Source organism: Cavia porcellus, unplaced genomic scaffold (genome assembly GCF_034190915.1).
Source record: "Cavia porcellus strain 051 isolate PalLab524CR breed Dunkin Hartley unplaced genomic scaffold, mCavPor4.1 scaffold_12, whole genome shotgun sequence".
In the NCBI taxonomy this organism is placed as follows: domain Eukaryota; kingdom Metazoa; phylum Chordata; class Mammalia; order Rodentia; family Caviidae; genus Cavia; species Cavia porcellus.
In genome coordinates, this window is record NW_026947495.1 from 61479974 (window position 1) to 61504495 (window position 24522).

General features: G+C 43.4%; 1 protein-coding gene and 1 long non-coding RNA gene across 3 annotated transcripts in view; one reads left to right on the top strand and one right to left on the bottom strand.

Annotated features, from left to right (window-relative positions):
- Positions 1-7246, bottom strand: part of Sp3 (Sp3 transcription factor) — a 57899-nt gene extending 50653 nt beyond the window's left edge. The window contains exons 1-3 of one of the 2 annotated variants that reach the window (XM_063259309.1): positions 7063-7246; positions 6344-6492; positions 5817-5954 (exon numbers count right to left, since the gene is read on the bottom strand). In XM_063259309.1, the coding sequence (XP_063115379.1) occupies positions 5817-5954; positions 6344-6492; positions 7063-7069 (294 nt within the window). In that variant the 5' untranslated portion in view covers positions 7070-7246. The remainder of the gene's footprint in view (positions 1-5816; positions 5955-6343; positions 6493-7062) is intronic. The other variant, XM_063259310.1, reaches the window with a different exon arrangement.
- On the top strand, positions 5828-17365 carry LOC134478309 (uncharacterized). The gene is made up of 4 exons (XR_010050869.1): positions 5828-5916; positions 12046-13313; positions 15359-15458; positions 15602-17365. It is a non-coding gene; the product is annotated as an uncharacterized LOC134478309 (long non-coding RNA).
- The last annotated feature ends 7157 nt before the right edge of the window (positions 17366-24522 follow it).

Genomic DNA, 24522 nt, shown 5'->3' on the forward strand with positions numbered 1-24522 from the left:
AAAACAACAAAATCAACCTTTATCTTATGTTGGGAGCAGGGTATAGGTACGAGGATCTAGGGATTGAATGCAGGACCTTCACACTGAACTATAGTTCCCCAACGGTCTTACTTGTTATACCTGGCCTTTAACTCACAAGGTAGGCCAGGCTGGCCTGAAGTCCTGCCATCTCAGCCCCCAAAGTGCTAAAATTACAGTCATATGCAACCACACCTGGCTCTCCTTTTTTTTATTTTTTGTTTTTCAGTGGTTGAGACTGGTCTCACTATGTAGTACAGGCTGGCCTTGAACTCACAGAGATCCTCCTACCTTAGCCTCCTAAGAGCTGGGATTACCGGTGTGTGCCACCACACTCGGCCTCCCTTTTTTATTTTTTGAGACAGTTTCACAATAGCTGAATCACCAAGCCAGGTTCAAACTAAAAATTCTCCTGCCTCAACCTCCCAGGGATAAGATTACAGATGTGTGCCACTGTATCTGGGCAATCTTTATTCTTGTTTTTCTTTTGTAGTGTTAAGGCTCAAACTTTGGGCCTCACATGTTAGGCAAGCACTCCACTACTGAGCTACAGTTCAACTGGAGAATCTTTTTCTGGCCAGCATTAAAATCTTAACCTTTTGTAAAAGAATACTGTATATCACAGTAAATTTAAATTTACAATACTGGTGTTTTATCCCTTTTCCTTCCTTTAAAAAAAAAAATCAAACTTACAACACCACAGTACATACCTTATAATGGCAGATATTAACTATCAGTAAACAGCTTTCTAGTCAAGAAATTCCCTGAAAATACAACTAATTCAAATGACAAGTCTAAGTAAATATTGCCCAAGTCACTCCCTTTCCAGAGCTAAATAAAAATAAAACTGTAGTGACCACTTTCCCAAGTAATAAGGGCCACTGCTTTAATTACTTTTTTCTCACTGCTGAGACAAACACCGGACACCTGAAGTTAAAGGGGAAGCAGTTTATTTGGCTCGCAGTTTGTAGAGGTTTTAGACCATAATCAGCAGGCTCCACAAGGCAGAGTGGCACACGGCAGATAGGCATTGCAAAAGAGAAACAATTCATGGCAGGCAGAAGGTAGCAAAGCAAGCAAAGGTCAAGATATACCTCTTTCTGTCCCGTATATTATAACCAACCTACTGGGATTGGGGTGGTGTGCCAAATCAGTCAGTATACTGAATTAGTAATTACCCTTCATCCTAGCACCCTGAATTCTAGCATTGCACTATAAATCAATCATGCACTCTAGATTCAACCACCTGTGAAAAACCCTCACCTATGACTGCATGAGGCTTTAAGAGGACACCTGTACACAAGCCATAACAGTCATTAAATGAAAAAAAAAATCTCAATCTAAGACAAAATGACATTTTCCGAACTTCTATGAATAAACCAAGAGTGAAAGATAGATATAAAAAATAGGTCATGAACCTCAAAGATGGAGGGGCAGGAGTCAATGGATGGATTGCGGCAAAAAACAGGCAAGAAAGACAATTTTTTTATGTAACAAATTTGCAGCTGTGGGTGGGGGCTGAAGCTCCATAGAGGAGCACTCACCTAGTACATATGAGGTTCTGGGTTCTATCCCCAGCAGTACAAAAAACCCTGCAGCTTTAAAAAAAATCTGTAAAAATCTTTCAATAGAATGGAATAGAAAACATACAGACCAAATCAGACTTTTAATGATTTAAACTCCTAACAGTTCTAGTCCTAACCAGAATTACAGAATTGTATAATTTTGAACAACACCAGATTTCCTCATGTTAACAATGCAAAAAATAATAACTACCTTCCAGGGAGGCACAAAAGAATCAAGTCTTAAATTTTTAAGCTATAAAACATTACACCCTGGTACCAATAAAAACGAAAAAGACAAAAAAAAATTATACAATTTCAAGGTATCTTTATAATCACTAAAGTTATGAGAACAGACTTTTAAAAACATCCATAACTAACTAGCACAATTCCTGGCACAGCCATGGATATATAATTTATTGAATGAATAAAAGTATTTTATTTTAAAATCACTGCAAAGAGAATGCTAGAAATGGATTGATAAAACTGACTTAGAAACATTAGAGCCTTCTTTAAAAGAAAAAACTATGAACCAACTTTAAGCCTATTTCCATAACCCCACAATAAATAAGCCCAAAATATATGTATTTCAAAACTATATAAAGCCTTCTAAGCCCATTCATTAGTTTAAAAAAAAAAACCTGCATCAGCATCACAGTACAAAAAATACCAAATGGAAGGATAAACTAGACAGTCATTTGACACCAAAAAAGGTATAAAAATGTTGGATGCTAAGAGTATCTGGAAACTATAGAAACAAAAGGAGACATCAAAACACAATCCAATCAAGGAGTAGTATTACAAACTAATAGAAAAATTCACCAGTGTTTTTTCACCAACTCTAATATTCTTATTGGACAATATAAAAACAAAACATTATCTAACATGAAAATTGGCATTATTGTAAAAAATACCACAAGCAGGGCCAGGGACTTAGCTCAGCAGCCTAAGCGCCTGCCTGGCAAGTGCGAGGTTGTGAGTTCGGTCCCTGGTGCTACCAAAAAAAGAAAAAGACTAAAAACCTGGTGCTTTGGGGCTGGGGATTTAGCTGCCATGAAAGCAGGTGGTCGTGAGTTCAATCCCCGGTACTGATAAAAAAAAAAAGTACCACAAGATTAAAAAGGATCACAAACTACAGTAGCCCTAGGAGTTGGCACCATGGGGTGGCACCATGATGTTGCTATAGCAATTCACTACAAGGCTGTATTTTGCACCTAGGCATAAAAAATGAAGGAGGTGGGGCTGAGAGAGAAGCAAGATATCCTCCTTAGATGATACCTGTGGCAAAGGAAGGAAAAAATCCATACCATCTACTGCACTTTGAAAGGATAATGAACTTCTCAGTCCCAACAAGGGGCTTTGTAAAAGCCAGAAGTTAACTGAAAACAAGTGTGAAGCTAACATGCAATGATCACACCAAGAATAATTTTAAAGCAAACTGTACTTAAGTTTCATAAAATCATTAAGGAACATTAATAGAACTCAGTCTTCAATAAATGAGTTACAACACTATCGATTTTATTTCAATACTAGAAAAACTTTTCTTTAAAGTTATTACTCATTTTTTTAGTTACCAACATGTATGTGGTAAACTAATAAACACTATAACATAAACCAAAGATCAGGCAATGACTTTCATAATATTTACTTGTTCAGCTTCACTGGAGCACAAATCCAGAACAAATAAACCTCAAATTCACACAAATGCTATCTCAACAAATTAATACCTGCATAAAGGTCTCTTTTTTCTATTTCCTAGTTTATTACTAAAGTTAATCACACAACTTTTAGTAATAAAATCCAAAAGAGCCTTGCTATAACACCATTTCAGGGGTCCACGTTGTAGCACACTATAGGTGAGACTGCTCTGTGATCAAATTCCTAAACAAGGCACTACTAAGGTTAACCGATCTTAAAGGATCTTAATTAGGATCCTCTTTTGTAAAAATTTCCAAATCCACAATATTACTTGAAGCAAATCTTTAGCAGAGCTGACTGACTGTTCAAGGTCCTTTTACTCTTGAAACATCAAGCTAAACTGGCATAAAGTCTAATTGTACATGCGTTATTTCCACTTGATTTTAAACACTATATACATGTATACTGTACACTGGATCCTGGAGCAGAAAATGGACATTAGTGGGTAAACTAGCCAAATCCCAGTAAATTTGTGGTTACTTTAGTTAGTAACACAGTCATGATAATTTCCTAGTTTAACTAACATATTACAACTATGTTAACATTAGGGAAAGCTGGATGAAGAGTATAAGGTAACTTTCAGTTGTTACCTTCAACTTTCTTATAAATCTAAAATTATTCCACAATACTTTTAAGAGTAGGAAAATTTATTGAGAGCTCCTGAGAGCTGGAAGGGGACAAGAAACTGGGTTATCTAAAAGACATTTTTTAAAAACACAAGTACAAAAAAAAGCTCTATTGATCTCTCATGATTTGAGCAACTAAAATTATCTAAAATCTTTAAATGGGGGAAAAATGCTCATGAACTCATCTAAATTGCCTTCCATTTTCTGATTCCTATAGCCAAGACATACAAGGGAGTCTTGCCAACTTTAATCAAAGTGAAAAATTTTATGCGCAGGTGCCAAATATACCCAAAAATCCCTGTACTTTGTAGTTTTCCTTCAAAAATTACATATTCATTTTATTAAAACTGCCAAATTATGAGGTATCTGGCTGATAAATCTCAGATTTCTGAGACTGACTCTAGTTCACATTCACCTGGCGGGAAACGTGTTGTCAGTAGTGATTTGCTAAATTAAAAAAGGGTCTAAAGACACATGTAAACAAGGCCACAGCAGTGTAGGGCCCACAGTTGGTTAAACTAGAGACTGTACTCCAATCCTGAGTTTGAGTCCACCACATTTTTACCCAATGCTTTCTTCACTTTCCCCTCCCCCACATGTAAACTGATATCTAAACCCTGTAAATTAGTTTTTGTTCTATTTGAAATGTAAAATTCTAGAAGAACTCTGTTTTTCAATTTAACTCCTGCTATGGTTTATTATGATAAACATCCCATCTGTTTTGGCACTTTGGGACTGGAAAACTATAGTTTACATAAAAGTTATAAATTTCTAACAACGCTCTCACAAACATAAATTTATGTTTTTATACCTTACTCTGCTCACAAAAGCACAACTTAAAACATTAAAAACTATTCACATCCCCCACAGTATAAAGCACTAAATTACAAACATACCAAGAAGTAACCATTAGCTTAACTTACATGCCTGGGCATACTATGTATTCGCTATACCAAAGTTTTTGGTCACTGTAACTATTAAAAATATCACCACACAAAAATCAATTCCCATTAAGCCCTCAAAAAAATTAGACCTGAGTATAATTTCAGTAACTTTAATACGTGAACATATTTACATGTTAAACTGAAGCACCAGCAATGATCAAAACAAGTGTAAAATGCATAATAGCCAGCAATCTGTTCTTAACTAATTTCCTATTAAGCTCTCATAACCCACTGGCAGCTCCTCCCCCTACACTAAAAACACTTCCAAAAGAATTCCTCCACATCCTATCAGACTAGCAGCCATACTAAAAGTTTTGGCAACCAAATTCAACTGTAATTATGAGACGTATTAATATGTATGTAAATAAAATTCCTTACAGGTATTTTTGTTTGTAACAGATATACTCTATCTCAATGGTTAAATACTGAACTCTAATTTTAACGGTCAGTGATTAAACGTTTCACTTTTGCACTGTATGGAAAAACTAGTGCAAATTTGTAGGAGTCCGCAAAAAGTAAAATCCAACATTCTGAACTTAAAAAGCTCTTACCAACGTTGATTCCTGCCCACAAAGACATCAAGCGCAAGCCCACGAGTAAGATCTACTAACTTCCTGCAGAAAAAAACTCCAGATTCAGATATTCTGAAAGCTAAAGCCACTGCCCTGCAGTTGATCCTATCTATGGCCGACAGGCTGTGCTTAAAACTGTAGCGTTCAGCCTAGGAGTTCTCGGCTCGGCTTGGAACTGCTCAAACATCCATTTTGGAGCCCTGCACCCCCCACCCCCACCCCCGACTTCATTTTGTAGAGCTTTTCGGAGCTCGGACCCGCGGTGACAATTCCGAGAAAGCCCGGGCCGGCTGGGGCTCCACGCGGGGACGCGAGGCCCAGGCCCCGGCGGCCCGCGCGCGGAGGCCTCCGGGCCGTGTCGCGGGCGGCGGGCGGGAGGGCGCGCGCGAGACTTACCGCTCCGGCGGCCGCGGCGGCGGCGGCGGCGGGAGCCCCGGCGGCGGCGGCCGCCTCCTCGTCGTCGTCGCCCGGCGATGGCGGCCCTATCTTGCTGCAGGTAGCGGCCAGCAGAGCGAGCGGTGACGGCTGAGTGTCCTACCCCCGAGGGGCGGGTTCAGAGAGGAGACAGGGGAGGGGGCGGCGGTTAGGGCGGGCGGCGCGCACCGGAAGTGCGGCGGGTCCCGCGCGGCCTCCGGTCCTCCCGCTCTCCCGCTCTCCGGTCCGCGGCTGGCAGGGCTGCGCCGGCCTCGCCTTCCGCCCGGAACCTGGCGGGAGGGCGCGCCCCCTCGCACTCGCACACGCACAAAAAGGCGGCGGCGGCGGCGGCGCGGCGGCGGGAGCGCGGGCGAGGGAGGCGGGCGGGGTCTAGCGTTGGCGCCTCGGGCGGGCAGCTCCCGGGCGGGGGGAGGGGAGGCGGAGGAGGGGAGGCGAGGGGAGGAGAGAGCGGCGCGCGGGGGGAGCCGGCGGGCTCGGCCGCGCCTCACCTGGGCCGCCGCGCCGTTTCCGTGCTGCTGCTGCTGCTGCTGTTGCTGTTGCTGCTGCTGCAGATACTCTCCGTGGCCGCCGCCGCCGCTGCCGCCGCTGTCCACGTCCAAGGCAGCCATTTCCTCTTGCTTCACGGGCTTTTCGGGAGCTGCGGGCACAGCGCGGGGGTGGGGAGGCCGGCGGGTGGGGAGAGGGAGGGGGCCCGGCGGCCTCACCCGCGCCGCCCTGGCCCCTTCCCCTCCCCCACCCGCCCCCCGGCGGCGGCGGCGGCGGTGGCGCGCGCGGCTCCCTCCTCCCTCCTGCTGCTGCCCCCGCCCGCCGCGGCTGTAACCCTCCTCCTCCTCCTCCCTCCTCCTCCTCCCCGCGCTGCCCCTGCCCCCTCTCCTCTCCTCCCCTTTCCCTTCGCGCCGCTCGCTCGCACTCGCGCTCGCTCCTCTCGCACCGTCAGTCACTCACACACCCGCGCCCGCACACAGGGGGACGTGCTCCCGGCGGGCCGGGCCGCCCGCCCCGGGCCCGGCGGAAAGACGGCGTGGCTGGGGCTGGGAAGCTGCACGGTGGCTGGCGGGGAGGGAGGGGAGGCGGAGGGGAATGCGGCTTTCTGCCTCTCACAGACACTCGGTCGCACACTCGGGGCCGGGGGCTGGCAGCAGCGGCCCCAGGCGGGCTGTGGTCGGCGGCAGCAGCAAGGGTTGCTCTCTCTCTCGGCTTTACGTACCGGTCATAGTGTGTTTAGGACACCTCAGGCGGGGCTCCCCGCCGCCTTACACATGGTGAGGAGCGAAGGCGGCGGCGGCGAGAGAGGATGCGGGAAGCGGCGGCGGACACGGCCGGAGCGGTCCGGGGATTTTTTTTCCTATTTTGATTGACTGTGCGGGAAACACAAAAGGTGGAGCCTCCAGCCCAAAAGGGGGGAAGAGGGTGACAGCCTGCCCGGAAGTCCCGCCCCTCTTCTTGGCTCTCATTCGCCGCCGAGCTCTCCGCCAGCTGTGCTCATTGGTCCGGGCTCCCGTCTGTCGCTTCGCCAGGCGGCTCGCTTCCTGTTTGCCCCCCGGGTGGAAGGGAAGAGACAATGAGCATCCGAGACGGCGTAGGCTCCCGAAGAGCTGCTAGGGCTAGTCCGTTACCCCGCTGTGCCCGCCTCGTTTGTCGGCTGCCGATGCCAGACCCTAGGTGCAGACCCCTTTCGCCTCGCTGACACTCGGAGTAGGCCCCGCCAAGCTGTAAAAGAGCTGAGCTGGGGACGAAATCCGTCCCCAGTGGCTGCGGCGCCACTCCACGTTCTTCCATCGCGGCGCAGCCTCGGCGGGTTGTCCCCAGGGCCTCGGGCGTTCCGAGCCGCCGCTGCCCGGAGCTGCCAAGAGGCCGCCGCCGCTCAGCCCCGGGATTCTGCCACGGCCGCTGCAGCTACTGAGCAAAGCAGATCCGCCCCACAGGCCCGAGGGGAGGGCGCTGGTATTGGGGGAGACACCCCCTCCGAGGCTGGAGGAGGTTTTCTCTAACACATTCGGCTCTCGGATTCTCTGTGAAGCCATCTCGTTCCCATCCCTCTTATTAAGCCCCGGGTTTCCATCGTCTCCCACTTTCACCTACCCAGGAGGCAGGCATTTTAAAGCCTAAAAAAGAAACTAATCACCTTACATATGGCAGGAGACCTTTAGTTCTGGAAAGTGACACCAAGACAGAGACTTAAAATATGTTTTATTTTATATGTGGTGGGGACATGTTAAAGACAATCCCTTCATTTAAAAAGTCAGTTTGCTGTTACACATTGTTTCCTGCTTCATCATCTTAATATCAAATCAGGTGTTACATCTAAAAAATGGTATTAACAGTTACCACCATTTCCAAACTGAATCACACTGAAGTTCCCTCCATCCTTGAACCACTTTTAGTTATGTTCTAAATTTAATTTTTTTTTTAACATTGCATTAGGTTAACGGTCCTTTCCTCCTTGGTTTCCTTGATACCTTCTTGTCATCCTGGGAGAAAATCCTTAGGTTTTTTTGTGTGTACCATGCCAGACATCTCGTATTACCTGTAAGTGTGGTTGCCAGGAAGAGGTTAAATTCAGGAAATGGAAACAGTGTCCTCGAAAATCAGTGTCCAATTATTGTCATGATTCTTTTGTGTAATAAATGAGGTTGTGCTGGGAGAATGAGGTTGTGGAGTCCAAGCACTTGAACTAGATTTTGTGTGCACTAACTTTAAGATTTTCTTTTGCACCTCAGTTTCAAAACACTTACACTTTGCCAGGTATGTTGGCACACACCTATGAAGCTGAGGTAGGAGGATCTCCACAAGTTTGAGGCAAGCCTGAACTACATACTGAGACCTTGTTTCAAAGAAAAAAAAAAAAAAAAAAATATATATATATATATATATATATAAATATATATTTGCCACTGATGCTTATAGAATGAGAAACACATGGGTATGCTTGCCTCCTATTTGTGTGAAAGATCAGATTACCAGAGAATTAACTTAAAATCCACATTCCGTGCATATACAAAAGAGGGGCTGAAGTGAGAGGAGGGAAATGGGAGAAAAACAAGATAATAATCATATACAGGTACAAAATCCCTATAATGAGTGTTACAACTGTATATCTAAAATTACCAATAAAATGAAATTCAACTTCCTTTTTTTTTTTAATTTTTTTTTTCTTTTTCGTTTTTTTATCAGTACCAGGGATCGAACTCACGACTGCCTACTTGCAAGGCAGGCGCTTATGCCGCTGAGCTAAATCCCCAGCCCCAGAATTTATGTAATACTCCTGTAGGTCTCATATTTAGAACAATCACTTAAAAGTTTGCATAGTACAAATGATGTGCTGTTTTACACTTTTTCTTTTTTTGAAGAGTCTCATCATGTAGTATAAACTGGCCTTGAACTCAACAGTGATCCTCCTGTTTAGCCTCCCAAGTGCTGGGGTTATGGGTGTACACCACCACACCTGACACATTTTTAAGAGAAAATAAAAGTCATAGGACAAGCTTAGGGTGGAACAGAGAAGGATGGGTGTCCTCCAGAGCAGGGCAAAGATGAAAGCAAGGGGAAGAGAGAGACTCAGTGTTGTCACTCTTTATGTTTACCTGAATGTGTTAGGTACAGGATAGCTTTTACCCTAAAGAGGGTATTTCAGGTGGTTTTCCAGGAGCAAGTTATGTTGTATGGGTGTGAGACACTGTTATGTGCCTTTTGCAAAGGGTTAGTCTAACCACCATAAAGAGCAAAGTACTTAGCCACAAGAATTGAATTCATCTTCTTTGATATCAATTGAAAAATGACGAGATTTTCTTTTTTTTTTATAGACCTTTCTAATATGCACAAATACTGACATACAAAAACACTTCTGGAGCCAGGCGTGGTGGCTCATACCTATAGTCCCAGCACTCTGGAGGCTGAGGTGGGAGGATTGTTGCAAGTTCGAGACCAGCCTGGGCTACAAAGTGAGCTCAAGGCCAGCCTGAGCTGCATAGCGAGACCCTGTCTCAAAAAAGAAAAAAAAAGGGGGGGAGGTGGGGCTTGGGATTTAGCTCAGTGGCATAAGCACCTGCCTTGCAAGTGTGTGCTCGTGAGTTCGATCCCTGGTACCAATAAAAAAAAAAAATTGTCCAGGTACAGTGGTGTACACCTGTAATCCCAGCACTTGGGCACTTGGGAGGCTGAAGCAGGAGAATCGCTTGAGTTTGAGGTCAGTCTGGGCTACATAATGAATTCAGCCTAAACCCAAAGTGAGACCCTGTCTCAAAAAACAACAAACCACTTCTAATCCTTCTAGAAAAGAGGAAATTACACCTTCCCAAACCTCACTCAAAAGAGTTATTGCCATTGAGTATCTTAAAATGGCTGGAAATGAAGGTAGTTTTTTGAAAAACCTTAATTATTGCAATACTGTAGTCAAATCATAAAATATAGTTTAGCTGTAAGATACTTATTGTCTTAGTAGAAGGCTGTCTCTCAATGGCACATACTTCTGTATTTCTGTAGGAATCTCCAGGGTGGTTAACAAAGAGGCACTGTGCCGAGTATTGTTGATATTCCTCCTTTCCCAGATGATTTGAAGGAGCCCACATACAGAGATCGGGTGCCACTATTTTTCCTTTCCCTCAGTACCCTTTTTAATATTTTGGTAAGTTTTCTTAATGCTATGGACATCTGATAAACTTTGAAAGTCCTTAAAGTTACGTAGGCACCAACTGACTTGAATCTAACTGCATACTCTCCCAAGAGACATGGCCACTAAACTCAACCTCTGTGAGAGCCTGGTCCTTCTGTATTAAAAAGCGGGTTGTACAGAGTAACTGAGCCACACCTGAAGGACTCTGCCCTTCGCTTCAGAGTCCCAGCTTCCTCAACCTCTTCTGTCAGTTTCAAGACACCAGTCAACATCAAGGCTTCTCCAGCAATCAGTTTAAATGATTCACCCAGCCATTATTTGAAAAATAAACACAAGATAAGGAAGATACAATAGGGGCTTGGAGTGCAGCTGGGTAGGAGAGCAAGAGCTTAGCACTTGTGAGGCCCTGAGTTCAAACCACAGGACCCAAAAAAGGGCACAGTAGGTTAACAAAATCATTCATAAAGCAGATCTTCCTTAGAATGTGAGTGTCTGGTGCCAGAGGTCATGTATCTTGAATGCTTTAAACATGTCTAAATGTTGTCAGTGTTTAATATTAGATTTTAAGACATATATTTTGTGGGAAAGTGAGTGATGAGTAAAAAATTTAACTGAATAGTGTCTGGTAAAATTTATTTGACCTTATAATAGTTCACCTCTTTCAAGATCAAGATCCCTGAATGAGTTAGGCCCTAATTTTCATTCAAGCTCCACACCAAGAATATTACTATCCTACAAAAGGGACTAATATCCTTAAGAAATCTCCCATTATGTACTAATAAAAACTATAATTAAAATCACAAGATATGGTGATATTCTGTAATGCCAGCATTCAGGCAGCTGAGACAGAAGCACGATCTCGAGTTTGAGGCCAGTCTTGGCTACAGAGCAAGCTGTCTCAAACAACAACAAAAAAGCACTCAGCTGTGGTGCGTACCTGTAGTTCCAGCATTGGGAGACTGAGGCAAAAGCATAGCAAGTTCAAACCTGGCCAGGACAGCTTGACAAGATTCTGTTTCAAAATAAAAAGGGCTTGGAATGAAGCTCAGTGGTTAGGTCCTAGATTCAACCGCTATACTGGGGAGAAAAATTACCCAGGCAATTGAGATTCCTTAGTGTTCTAAAATTTCTAAACGTCAGCAACACTCCTAAAGTCAACTCCCTGTCAGTCCTGGTAGTGTAGCCCACTGACATTAGATTTGTAAGTTAAGGACAATTTTCTGAGGAAAGTTTATGTAGTTTTACCTTGTTATTAACTGTCTTAGAAGAACACAGAAGGTTAGAAACTCTTCTGTTTGGACCAAGGATATAGACCAGTTGCATAGCACATGCCTGGCAAGCACAAGGTCCTCAGTATGATTCCTGGTAGCAAAAAAAAAAACAAAAAACAAAACACTTTGGTTTGTAAGTTAGCAAATTTGAGAGATGGGTTTACTTAAATAACAATAAACTAACTGAAATGTGATGGCCAGCGCCCCTCAGCTTCCAGTGTATTCACACAATTTTACGAGTTAGTCTCTGTTATTTATAAAGAATTATAGTCTCTGTTATTTATAAAGAATTTCTTCTTTCCTCTAGTCATAAACCAGGCAGTACCTCAACTAAGCCCCCAAAGAGTCAGCCATGCCCAGTCTCACCGAGAACTGTGGGGAGCAGTAAGTAAAGAATGAGGTGGCAGGGAGATCGGATAAAGTTTCGAGAATACTGAAGACATTTTTTTACCTGCTTTGAAGGAATAGAATTTCTCTAACTTCTAAGATTGCTACAATGCTACATGGTCTCTTCACTCTTATTTCAACCTAGGAACTAAAGAAGTACAGTTCTACACACACGTATATCTCTGTCGATTTTGTGTTGTGCAATAATATTCCTGAAGCGGATGCTTTGTAAAGAGAGGTATACGTAGCTCACAGTTTGGGAGACTGAAGGCCAGCACTGGGCATCCTCCTCTTTTCCTCCAGGGACTCTACCCTGCTGCACCACAGCCTGGCAGACCAGCAGGAATCAGCTGCTGCCCAAGGGACACGTAGGAAGACAAGAAGCCGGATTCAGGTCCAGCCTCTACTTTGTGTGATAGTTGCCATTAAGGAAAACTAAATGGGTCCCTGAATAACTGATTCATCTCACCCAAGGGTGATGCTCCGACCTAATCCTCTCCCTCTGGACCCTGCCCCTTAAAAGTTCCCGTCATCATCGCCATACTGGAAATCATGCATCTCGCATGTGACTGTGGAACACTCAAGCTACATCCAAACCAAACACATACACACGTCAGAAGTGGTAACACACACCAAATATGGATACAAGTGTGTATAGTAACACTACAGTATCTTGCCAGAGAATGATAAATGCTAAATTTAAAATGGCCATGATGGGCCCTGCATGGTGGCCCATGCCTATGATTCCAGCACTCAGGAGACTGAAGCAAGATCACTGTGAGTCCAAAGTCATCTGGGCTCCATAGTGAGTTCAAGGCCAGCCTGAATTATACAGTGAGACCTTGTTTTAGTCAGGATTCACAAAGGAAAAGATTTAATACAGGACATACAATTTATAGGATTATTTAAAAATATTCACCCAAAGGATCAAATGCAAGAGTATAGAAGACCTGTCCGTACACTAGAGACCCAAAGAATCCAGCTGAGGGCCTGGATCCCATGGCAATGTCCTGCACAAGTCCAGCTAGAGGCCTAGAGCCATGACAATGTCTCATGCAAGTCTGCATCAAGGATCTGCACTGGGAAGGCCCAAAAGTCAGTAGTGGACGATAGAAAGTGCACCAGTAGGATGAAGGATCTTTGCCCACAGACAGGGATCTGCACTGGAGCCAGGCAGCAATGCTCAAGGTAAGGACCAGAGCTCCCCAGAAAACAATCACAACCATCCTCAGTGAGAGAGGATCTGAGCTCCTCTGATAAGAACAACTGAGTCCATATCAGGAAAGCCAGTGTGACAAGCTTCTCCAGGAGAATCAACAGCACACCACCTTCCCCTCCAGGTTCTCCTTTTATGCTGTTGGCAACAGTCCTCAGGTGGGCCTTCACACCCAGCACCACGCTGAGTCAGGTCAGCTGCATGTTACAAGTTGACCGTAGTTAATTTACCACAGCCCTATCTCAAAAATAAATAAATAAAACGGCTATTATCAAGCCCAGCTCGATGGCACATGCCTGGACAGTTTGGTGATTTAGTAAGACCCTGTCTCAAAATAAAAAATGGACTGGTGATTTCAGTGTGAAGTTCATGATGAGTACTGCAAACATAAATAAATGAATACCCTTGATATACAGAGCAGAATGGTGTTTTGAGGGAGAGGGTTGTCTTTAAAAAAAAAAAAATGTTTTTTAAAGATCTCACCATGTAGTTCAGGCTCAAACTCGAATTCACAGTGATCATCTTGCTTCAGCCTCCCAAGTTCTAGTATTTCAAATATATGCCACTGCGCTTGGCTCAATGATGTTTTAGTAGGTTTCTCTGAAACTCTGTGAGTTTCACTTAAACCAGTATGGTCATGTTATTCTTACAATCATCTTCTCAATACTGCTTCTTTGAAACATTACAGATTTTTCTTAAAAAATTGACCTTGGTGACACAGGCCTATAATACCAGCGATTTAGGAGACTGAAGCAGGAGGACCACAAATTCAAGGACAGCCTGGGTAACTTAGAAGGACCCAATCTCAAAGTAAAATAAAAGTATATTTAAAGGCAGGGACAGCAGATATCTGAGGATGTAGCTCAGTACTCCCTGGGCTCAATCCCCAGTACCAACTGGTAAACAGCCAAGTGACCAAATGAGTGATGGGCTCAGTGAAGCAAGTGTGCCCCACCAGCTGGTCGGCCCTTGAGGGAGAGAACGATTCAGTGTGACCAAGCGTTCCAGCTTTCATACATGAAAAGATGAACTGAAATGGGGAACACAGACTGGGGATGGGGACAGGTGGACAATCAGAAGAGTGGCTTTAGATGTGTTGCATCAGAGGTGCTTCGGGGACACCCTGAGATGACCAACCAAGAACCTACAGCTATAAGAGAAGCAAGATTGAAGTGTAGACCAGGGGCCCTCGCCATCCCTACAGGCCTGTGTCACTTTATCATTAAGCACAATCAAGTCTTTAAAAAATCCTCCCCCTTCTGCAGCTGCTTCTGCTACTTGTTTTCTTCTCCTCTTTTTCTTGTCCAAAGTCCCCAGAATGCATCCTGGTCCCCCTGGCTTCATAATTTAATTCCTCATGGGATTTCAGCTTGTGACACCATGAAGGCCTCCTCCTTGAAATACTCTCCTGCCTTCATCATCATTTGCTTTCTGGTTTTCTCTCCACTCAGTATTTCTCTGTATCTTTGCAAAGCTGTGGCAATGGAAACCTTTTGTTGTTCCTGACCATGACAGTTGCCGCTAACCCTGGGTGGCCCCTAGGCACTTGCAGTGTGGCTAGAAGGGCTGAGGAACTGAAATTTTTATTTAAGTTTAATAAATGTAAATTGAAACCGCCACCTGCGAGCAGGGAGTTTTATGTTGGACAGTGCAGTCTTCAGAATCTCTTTTTCTCCCTCTAGCACCTGAATATGAAAATGACTCCAGACTAGATTTTGACTCCTGGGCCTCCCCTCCGGAGCTCTTGTGGAGCCCTGACAGGCCTGCAGCCCCAGCCCTCTCCTCTAAATTCAGGCCTCAGCCTTATCTGGGTTCTGTTCTTCACCCTCAGGCAACTTACATTCTTCCAGAGTGTCTCACTCCACAGCCAACTCCAGATGTGCACGGCTGCACTTAGACCCAGCCCTGCCCGGCTGAACCAGCTCCACCTCCTGCTGAGGCTGGTGGCGACAGCACCCTGCTGTAGAAGCCAGCCCTGAAGGCACCTTTGACCCCTCACTCCCTACCTCTCCCTTAGGCAGCCCATGACCTGCTGGCAAGTTTTTCTGCATAATCTCAAAGGACACCCTGAGATGACCAAAAGAAACTTGTTCACTTCCTTGGAACTACAAAATCTGGTGTGTATTTTTGTTTTGTTTTGTTTTGTTTTTTGGGGGGGGGGGCTCTTTTCTTTCTTTGGTATGGAGGATGGAACCCAAGGTCTCACACTGAGCTATATCCCCAGCACTTTTTTAAAAATAATTTTTTTTTCTTGAGACAGCAAGCAGCTCACTAAGTCACCCAGACTGGCCTCGACTTTGTGATCCTCCTGTCTCCACCTCCCAAGAAGCTGAGATTACAGGTGTGCACCACTACAACCAGTGGCCTGAAGCTACAAAATTGATCAAATCCCACTCAGCTGGACACTCTGGCTCCTACTCTCAAGACGGCAGTCCCCATTAAAGACAGAACAGAAGCGGTTCTAAACTCAAATAATAGGAATAATGGGTTTATTGCCAGAGAAATCCCCCAGTCCCATTCAGAAATGTTTTGGGTCACAGCGGAGGGAGCTGTCCTGGGTGGGCTTCTGTAGCCCTGGTGGGACCCCAGACCTCCCTGCCCCTTCGTGTAGTACGTTTGCCACCATATTCATGTTCTTTCCTCTGGCTCAAAAATGGTTAGTGATTCCCACACAAGGGCATCTCCCAGCTCCTCCCTGTTAATCTCTCACCTCTGAGGGCTGATTGCTCCTGCAGACCCAGTATTTGCCTTCCTGCTCCTTCCCTCTTGCCAGTCCCAACAAGACTTTCAGCTTCCTCCAAGTCCCGCCTTCTCCCCTGTCACCCACTTGCATCCCACTGTCCATGCAGGACCGGGCCCTAAGTTTCCCTTACACTCAGAGCACCTCTCAGTTGTGCACTGAATTCATGATACATCCACAGCTTGATCACGAGCACTTTGTGCACAGCCAAACATCATACCCTTTTGTGGTTTGCAAGCCACGATTTTCAAAGAAAAAAAGAAGTATACTTTGAAAACAAAACAGATCTTTGTGGCACATGGGGCACGTTTTTTTAAATTTATGACTTTTAATTCACTTGAATTTCAAATACTAGAGGAAAATGTAGGAGGTTTTACTACCTTATCAAAGGAAACGTTGTTTAATGAAAGATTGGGAAACAGTTCTTTAGTGATGATCAAATAGAAGATAGTTAACAAATACCCACTGAACAAGTCATTGATTTCAGTAAACCCCGATTTGTTCTTCAGACTTCTAATGGAGAAATTTCAGATTACTTATTTTCATGGAGAAATAGTTAATGACCTATTGGTTATAAAGTGGCCACAAAACTAATGGTCAACAGTTGAACAAATTTTTAAAAACTTACAAGACAATCTTTAAGTATTCTTATTACCTACCATTTCAGATATATATATATAGTGTGTGGTCTATATGTAAATTATAAAACATAATAAATAATAAATCACCAAGTTTAAGAGATTTCTTTTATTGATAGATTACCCATAACTGAAGTATTCTATTACCCTTTAAAACAAGTATGCTTTGGGCGGGGGATGTAGCTCAGCAGCACAAGAACCAGGGGGCAAGTATGAGGTCATGAGTTCAATCCCCAGTACCAAAACCAATAAAATAAGTGTGCTTAGTTTGGCTCTAATTATATATACTTCAGTGAATTGTTTTCGTTCATTAGTATATAAATTTATTTAAATTCTATAGTCAGAATTTTTGCCTGACTTATTTGAATGATCTTGTTTCCAGCATGCTTATTTACTCATCTCTTAAATTTTTCCTTCTTTATTTTGAATGCTCTCACTTCACAGTCCCAGGAGATAATCTTTCTACTTCATATTTCCTCCACGTTGAACTGAATAAGCCACTTATGTGCTGATGTTTCTAGTCTACTCAAGTCATTTCGTTCCTTCTTTGTATCGACTGACACTCCCTCTAGTTCTGTATAACAAGCTTACTGCATGTTCCTTCTTCCAAGTCACTGACATATAAAATGAATAAAATTGGTCCTAATATTGATTACTTGAGCTTTATAACCTGTCCATTCCAAAGTATCCCACACTTTGATATCAAAATCGATGTTTAATTGACTTAAGCAGTTCATCCCTACGTCATAGGAACCTAACTTCTGGAATCATTGTCTGTATAGCATCTTTTCATGGCCCTTTATCCCAGCACCCAAGTAATTGGTTCATTCTTCCCTCAGCTGGTATTTCTTATTAGATCCAGAAGTTATTTCGCATCAGTGAGGCGGATGAGAATTCATGCTGACTCCTTTTCTAATCATTGATTTCCTACAAAACCTACCAATATCTTCTCTACAGAAGTTAAACTTGATATTTCTGAATCATGAGCTTAAGAGAAAAGGGATATTTATAGACTGAACAATAACTCAATGAGGGTTTTATTTTCTGTAACTCACAGTAAAAGATAAAAGTATTTTAAATTTCCTTTGTCTTTATCAATGAATCCAAATGTTTATTAAGAGTCAAGCGATACTAATTCATTTTATATTTGAATAAAAGTCATAATTTTAATTCTTCTTTAAAAGTAGCCCTTAATAGAATATATAATTAAACATGACTCGAACATACTTTCATAACATTTCCACGAGGTCAAAAGTCATCCCATTTAAATTAAACTAACACTCCATATCATGCATCCGTGAATCTAAGGCATTATTATCAAATGATATGTTTATAATTTATAACCCACTAAGAAGTAAAACAACTGCCAATTAAACTATAACATTATGTTTTTAACCAAAAAAATCCCAACACGTGGGAGGCTGAAGCAGGGGGATCATCATGAGTTTGAAGCCAGTCCAGGCCACATAGAGAATTCAAGGCCAGCCTGAAGTACATAGATAGATGCTGTGTCAAAAATAAAATAAAATTTTAAAAAGGAATAAAATGATACCAGATACCTGTAATCCCAGAATTCTGGGAGGCTGAGGCAAGAAGATCATAAGCTTGAGCCCAGCCTAGACAATCTAGCAACTTAGTGAGAGCCTGTTTCAAAATTAAAAATATCAGAAAGGGGTCAGTGCCAAGGCCTTGGATTCAGTCCTAGGCTGTGAGTGGGATGGAAAGAAAAAAATTTTAATTGCAATAGTGAAAAATCTCATGGTCAAAATTCATAGAACTGTACCCCCAAAATGGGTGAGCTTTATATATATAAATTACACCTTAACTTTTTTTAATGGGAGAAAGAAGTAAACAAAGATATTCTCCACGTAAAAAGCCCAGTAGAACATTCTATGAGAATGTCCCAAGATATGCTGCAGATCCTGTCTCTAAAGGTTTTATTTATTTATTCATTTTTGGTTTTATGAGACAGGGTCTCAGGTTAGCTCTCCTGCCTCAACCTCCCAAAAGTGAGAGTTGGGTGTGAGCAGCCATGCCTGGTTTGAAGGCTTTTAACACTGACCTTTTAATTGTGGGAATTTTTTTAGGAGGAGACAAAATATAAGACCATGGGCCTAGAGGTAAGTGTTTGAAAGTAGGTAAAACCCTGGATAAAGCAGAGGAATGGAAAAAGGTACACACTTTTTAAAGTTTATTTACTGTCTACTAAAAGAAAATGCATGAAGTGGTCAAGTCAATAAACCTACAGAACTCCCCACAAACACGCAAGTGTGTCTCTGGAAATAGAAGGACAATATAATTGCAAGAAGATGCATAAACATGGTGGATTTGTATGCATCCATGTGGTCACTTGAAAACCAGAAGCAGCAGAAAACTTTGCAGGTAGTAGAACTTCAATGAATTTATTGATTTGACAGATATTTAACTTCTTTTTTTTTTTTCTTTTTCTTTTTCCTTTTTATCGGTACCAGGGATTGAACGCACGACTGCCTGCTTGCAAGGCAGGCGCTTATGCCGCTGAGCTAAATCTCCAGCCCCAGATACTTAACCTCTTATCTTTAACTTTTATTTAACCTATTATCCTATTATTAATCAGTTGTTCCTAACCTGTTTTCTGTTGTGTCTTAGATTTATTTATTTTATTTTTAATAAATTTTGTTATTTTGGAATAGTTTTAGATTTATGAAAAAAATTACGAAAAATCCAGCAATTGTAAAAAATTACAATCTCAGCTACTCAGGAGGCTGAGGCAAGACAAAATTCAAGGCCAAGCCCAGGCAATTTAACAAGATCTTGTCTCAAAATTAAAAAAAAAAAAAAAATAGGATCTAGGGATGCAGTTCAGCAGTAAAGCTGATGGCTGAAGTCCTAGAGTCAACCCCTAGTACAGCAAAACAAAACAAAGATATTATGGATTAAAAACTCCAGTACTCTGGAAAGGCTGAGGCAGGAGGATAAGTTGGAAGTCAGCCTGGGAAATTCTGCAACTTAGTGAGACCCTGTCTCAAAACAAGGAATGAAAAAGGACTGGGCTGTAGCTCAGTACAAAAGCCCTGGGTTCAATTCCCAGAACCTAAAATGGTAAGAAGAAAGACAACACAGAGTTCCCATATACATTTAACCCAGGTTCCTCCAGTGTGGACTCATTAGTTTGCCAGGACCATCCTGATTTTAGCACTGCAAGGCCCATTTCCAAAGGAACCCCTCTCCACGGCAGCTCTTATGGCCAGTCACCCTGCACCGTTAGCATCATCCACTAGCCCGGCGCATTTGTCGAAGCTAAAAAACGAACAGCGCATTTCTGCTAAACTCCAGACTTCCTCTAGGTTTTGCCCGTTTTTCCATGGCTGTTATTTTTCTGTTCCAGGGCCGCACCGAGGACCCCACATTCACTGTGTTTAGGCCTCATGTCTTAGGGCTCTCCAGTCTATTTCTCCCTTTTCCTCGTTTCTCACACCCTTCCTTCTGTTAGGAGTTCTGGTATTCTGTGGAATGTGCCGCAGTTTGGGTCCATTTGGTGTTTTCCTCATATTTAGACTGTATCATGGGCTTCGGGGCCCTAATTTATTTTTAAACTCTCCAAATGTCAGTGCTTATTTTCATGGTCACATTCACCATGATGGATTTCAAATTCCACAGAAGATCATTTAAGAAAAGGGACTAAATTAAATCATGCAACCAAGACCATACTATAGGTCAGAGTGAATTTTCTGATTCTAAATGTAGTTCTCACATTACTGTTGCAAAAAGGTCAAAAGTGGATGATGTAGCTATGACAGTGACAAGAAAAAAAAAAGGTCAAAATCAAAATTGCAAGGCAAGCGTAGTAGTGCATGCCTGTAATCCAGGCCCTCTGCAGGCTGAAGCAGGAGCATCAGGAGTTCAGGGCCAGCCTGGGCTACATAATAAGACTCTGTCTCAAAAAAATAAATTTTAAAGAATCACGATTGCTTCAAAATTTTTTTTAAAAAATTTTGAACTTGGGGGGCTGGGGATTTAGCTCAGCGGCATAAGCGCCTGCCTTGCAAGTGTGCGGCCATGAATTCGATCCCTGGTACTGATAAAAAAGAAAAAGACCAAAAAAAATTTTTTTTGAACTTGAAAGATGACAGAGCTCACTCATGCCCAAGTACCTTTGCAGCCATGAGACTTTAGTGTTTTTTCTCTATATATGTTTTTTGGTAGATATTGGACTACTATTATATACTATTTTCATAAATGAAATCATTACATCATTAATATTATTTTATATATTCAGTATCTCTGGTGTGTGTGTGTGTGTGTGTGTGTGTGTGTGTGTGTTTTGGAGCCAGGGTCTCACTGTGTAGCCCAGGCTGGCCTTGAATTCATGTTAATCCTCTTGCCTCAGTTTCCCAAGTGCTAGGATTACAGGTGTGCACCACCATGCCAGCTCACTTTGCTTTTTAAATGAAAATTAACTATTTTCATAGTTAACTAGACAACAAGACTTTACATTGAAGAAAAAAGTAAGTAAATAAAAAAGGAGAGCTTGAGGCATGAGGTTGGCTGGGCCTTGTTCATTCTTGGTAGTCATAGTTGGCTTCTTTTTTAAATTGACCAAAATTGTATATACAGATGTATGGTGTGCTTTTGTTGTGCACATTGCTAAGGATCAAATCTAGGGTGTTATGCCTGATAGGCAAGTGCTGTCCTACTGAGCTATACCCTCAGGCCCAAGATTGGTTTGGTTTGGTTTGGTTTTGATTTTTGAGGTAGGGTATCACTCTGTAGTTTAGACTGGCCTCAAATTTGCAGTGATCCTCCTGCCTCAGCCTCCTGAATGCTGGTGTGCACCACCATACCCAGTGACGTCCTAAGTATGGTAAGTGATTTAAGGCTGAGTGCCTTTCCATCATGTATGTATGTACCATCTTTTTTTTACGCCTTCTTTGATCATGGACACTGAAGTTGCTTCAGTATCTTGGCTGGCGTGAACACAGAAGTGCTGGGGTCTCTTTGACACTGGCTTCACCACCACTGGCTGTGCACCCCATAGTGAGACTGCTGAATCTCATGTGCTGTGGCCCAAATGTCACCTCATGTTGGAAATTATTTACCATTGCAATGGGATTAAGAGGTGATCGGGATTAACGCCATTACTGTGGGAGTAGATTTATTATCGCCAAAGTGGGTTTCTGATTCAAAGGGTGAGTTTGGCCTAATTTTCTCCATCCTTGAGGGTTTGGTATCCATCTGCCATGATATGACATAACAAGAAGGTCCTCACTACCGTAGCTGTGGTGGCATCTCGCTGTAATCCCAGGATTCAGGAGGCTAAGGCAGGAGAATTGTCACCAGTTCAAGACCAGCCCAAAACACATAGTCAGACCCTGCCTCAAAAAAAAAAAAAAGTTCTCAGGCCAGAAATGTAACTCAGTGGTACAGCACCTGCCTGGCAAGCATGAGATCATGAGTTTGATTCCTAATACCAAAAAAAAGTTCTTACCTCTGTAGATGCTGATGCCATTATCTTGAAATTCCCAGCTTCCAGAACTGTAAACCAAATAAACCTTTATTATTTATAAAATATCCAGCCTGTAGTATTGGTATTGTATTTTAGTAGCAGGAAATGCCCCCAAGAAGCAACATGGTAGTTTTTTATTTGTTTCTTTGCAGTACTGGAGATGGAACCCAAGGCCTTCGTAATTCACTATATCCCCAGCCCCTCTTTTTACTTTTTATTGTGAGACAGGGTCTTACTAGGTTGCTAAATTGCCCAGAATGGGTTCCAACTTTCAACCTTCCTGCCTCAGCCTTCCAGACTTCTGGGATTACAGGCATTTGTCACCATCCCCAGGTCTATTTTTAATTTTCTAAGGATCCTCTCTACCGTTTTTCCAAAAGGGCTGTACTAATCTACAATCCCACCAATAGTGTAGCAGCCTTCTCTTTTCTGCACATCCTCACCGACATGTCTTCCATCTCTTTGATAACAGCCATCTTAACAGATATATGCATAATTTGATTTTGTATAGTGAATCAAGGGAATCGGGAGGCTCCCCTCCCAAGATATTCCCTGGGATATTTCTGTCACAAACTCACCATTCATGATTTATTTCTTTTTTCCTTTGTTTTATTTTTTATTTGTTTGTCTTTTTGAGACATGGTCTCGTTATGCACTTCAGGCTGGCCTTGGGCTCACTTTGCAGTCCAGGCTGGTCTTGAACTTGCAATGATCCTCCTGCCTCAGCCTCCCGAGTGCTGGGATTACACAAATGTGCCACCTTGCCCAACTTCACAGTTTATTTCTAAGTGCCTAACCCAGTACCCAGACAAAGAAAGTAAGGAACTGTCAGCAGTCAGGTGCTGTCTGGGAGGTCCTGAGGTTGGTGAACTGGGGCTTGGTGCTGAGTCTGACATGCAGATTCTCCTTCAGCCTTGCAGGACTATTTTCAGATCCGCCCAACTGCCTTTGAGGTGAGCAAAGCATGCTGCTTGGGAAAAGGACCCTGAGTGGCCTCGAGTAAAGTGGGAGCTGCTGAGAGAGGGGCTGTGCTCAGTGTGTCTCCTGGTCACCCAGCTTTGGTCCTCAGGGAGAGGCCTTCTTGATGCTCAAAGCTGTCAAAACTAGTGAGAGAACTGGTTTTCCTACCACCCCAGTCACTATGCCGAGAAGCTGCTCCACTTCTAAAGCTACACATCAGAACCACCCAACACTCACAAACACCAGAACGATCCTCCACTCAGTCGGGGCCAAGGCCACAGCTCTGACTCGGCTTGGAGAAGCTGTGCTCCGCAAATGTTTCCTTCAGCACCTCTCACTGCCTGCTTTCTAGAGTTCCCTTGTGGGCAACTGTTCTGCACGCCAGTCTTGATATCGCCACAGCGTGCAGGGGAGTGGCAGGGCTGTCCTGGCTTGCACTGAAGCTGGGCGCCCAGCCAGCCCATGGATCCGTCTGGGCGCGTCCAGTGGGCCTGCAGGAATCTCTGCATGAAGGACGAAGGGCACTCGGGAAAAAGACATCAGGAGGCACTGGGAGCGGGGACAAGTCACAGGCAGCAAGTCACTGGCAAAAATTTGAAAACTATGGGCTCCCCGCACAAATATACCACTCTGGTTGTGTTTGTGCATGTGTGTATGCATGTGTGTATATATGCGTGTGCAAATGCAAGTGCACAACACAAGATGCACTGCATTAGTACAAAAGCTGGCCCTTACAGCACTGCAGATCAGCCCACAACTGTACTGTAGAAAACAAGATGACTTCTGCTTCCCATTGCCCAGGGCTCTGCCTCTGCGACCCTGCTAGGTAGCTCTGAACACCAGCAGTTTCTGTACTTCAGAGACCGCCCACATCAGGAATTCTCCCCCTCCCCCATCTCTGATGATTTTGCAAGAGGTTCTTGCTTATGCAGTTCAGGCTGGAGTTGAACGCACTATGTAGCCCAAGCTGGCCTCAAATTGTAGCAGTTCTATTGTTTCAGCCTCCCAAGTGCTAGGATTTTGGTGAGCTCCACAGCCCTCCACTAGGAACCCTTCGCCTAGGGGCTGCAGCCTCCTGGGAGTCCAACCATAGGTAAAGAGTTCTTGTACTCCCAGAAGGTGCACACAACTCACAGAGAGTATGTGTTGATTTTTCTGGAAAGAGGTTCTGTTTCATCAGGTTCTCGAGAGAGGATGTGATCCTCAAAAGGTTAAGAGCAATGTCCTGAGTAACTGCCAACTAAACACTGGAGTGGGAACAGATTGTGTAAGATTGTGGAAGCGCTGCTACGCCAAGTACCAGCCAGGGAAATGTAGCCCTTTTGTTTGTTTTTCTTTTTCTCAGTTGATGTGACTTA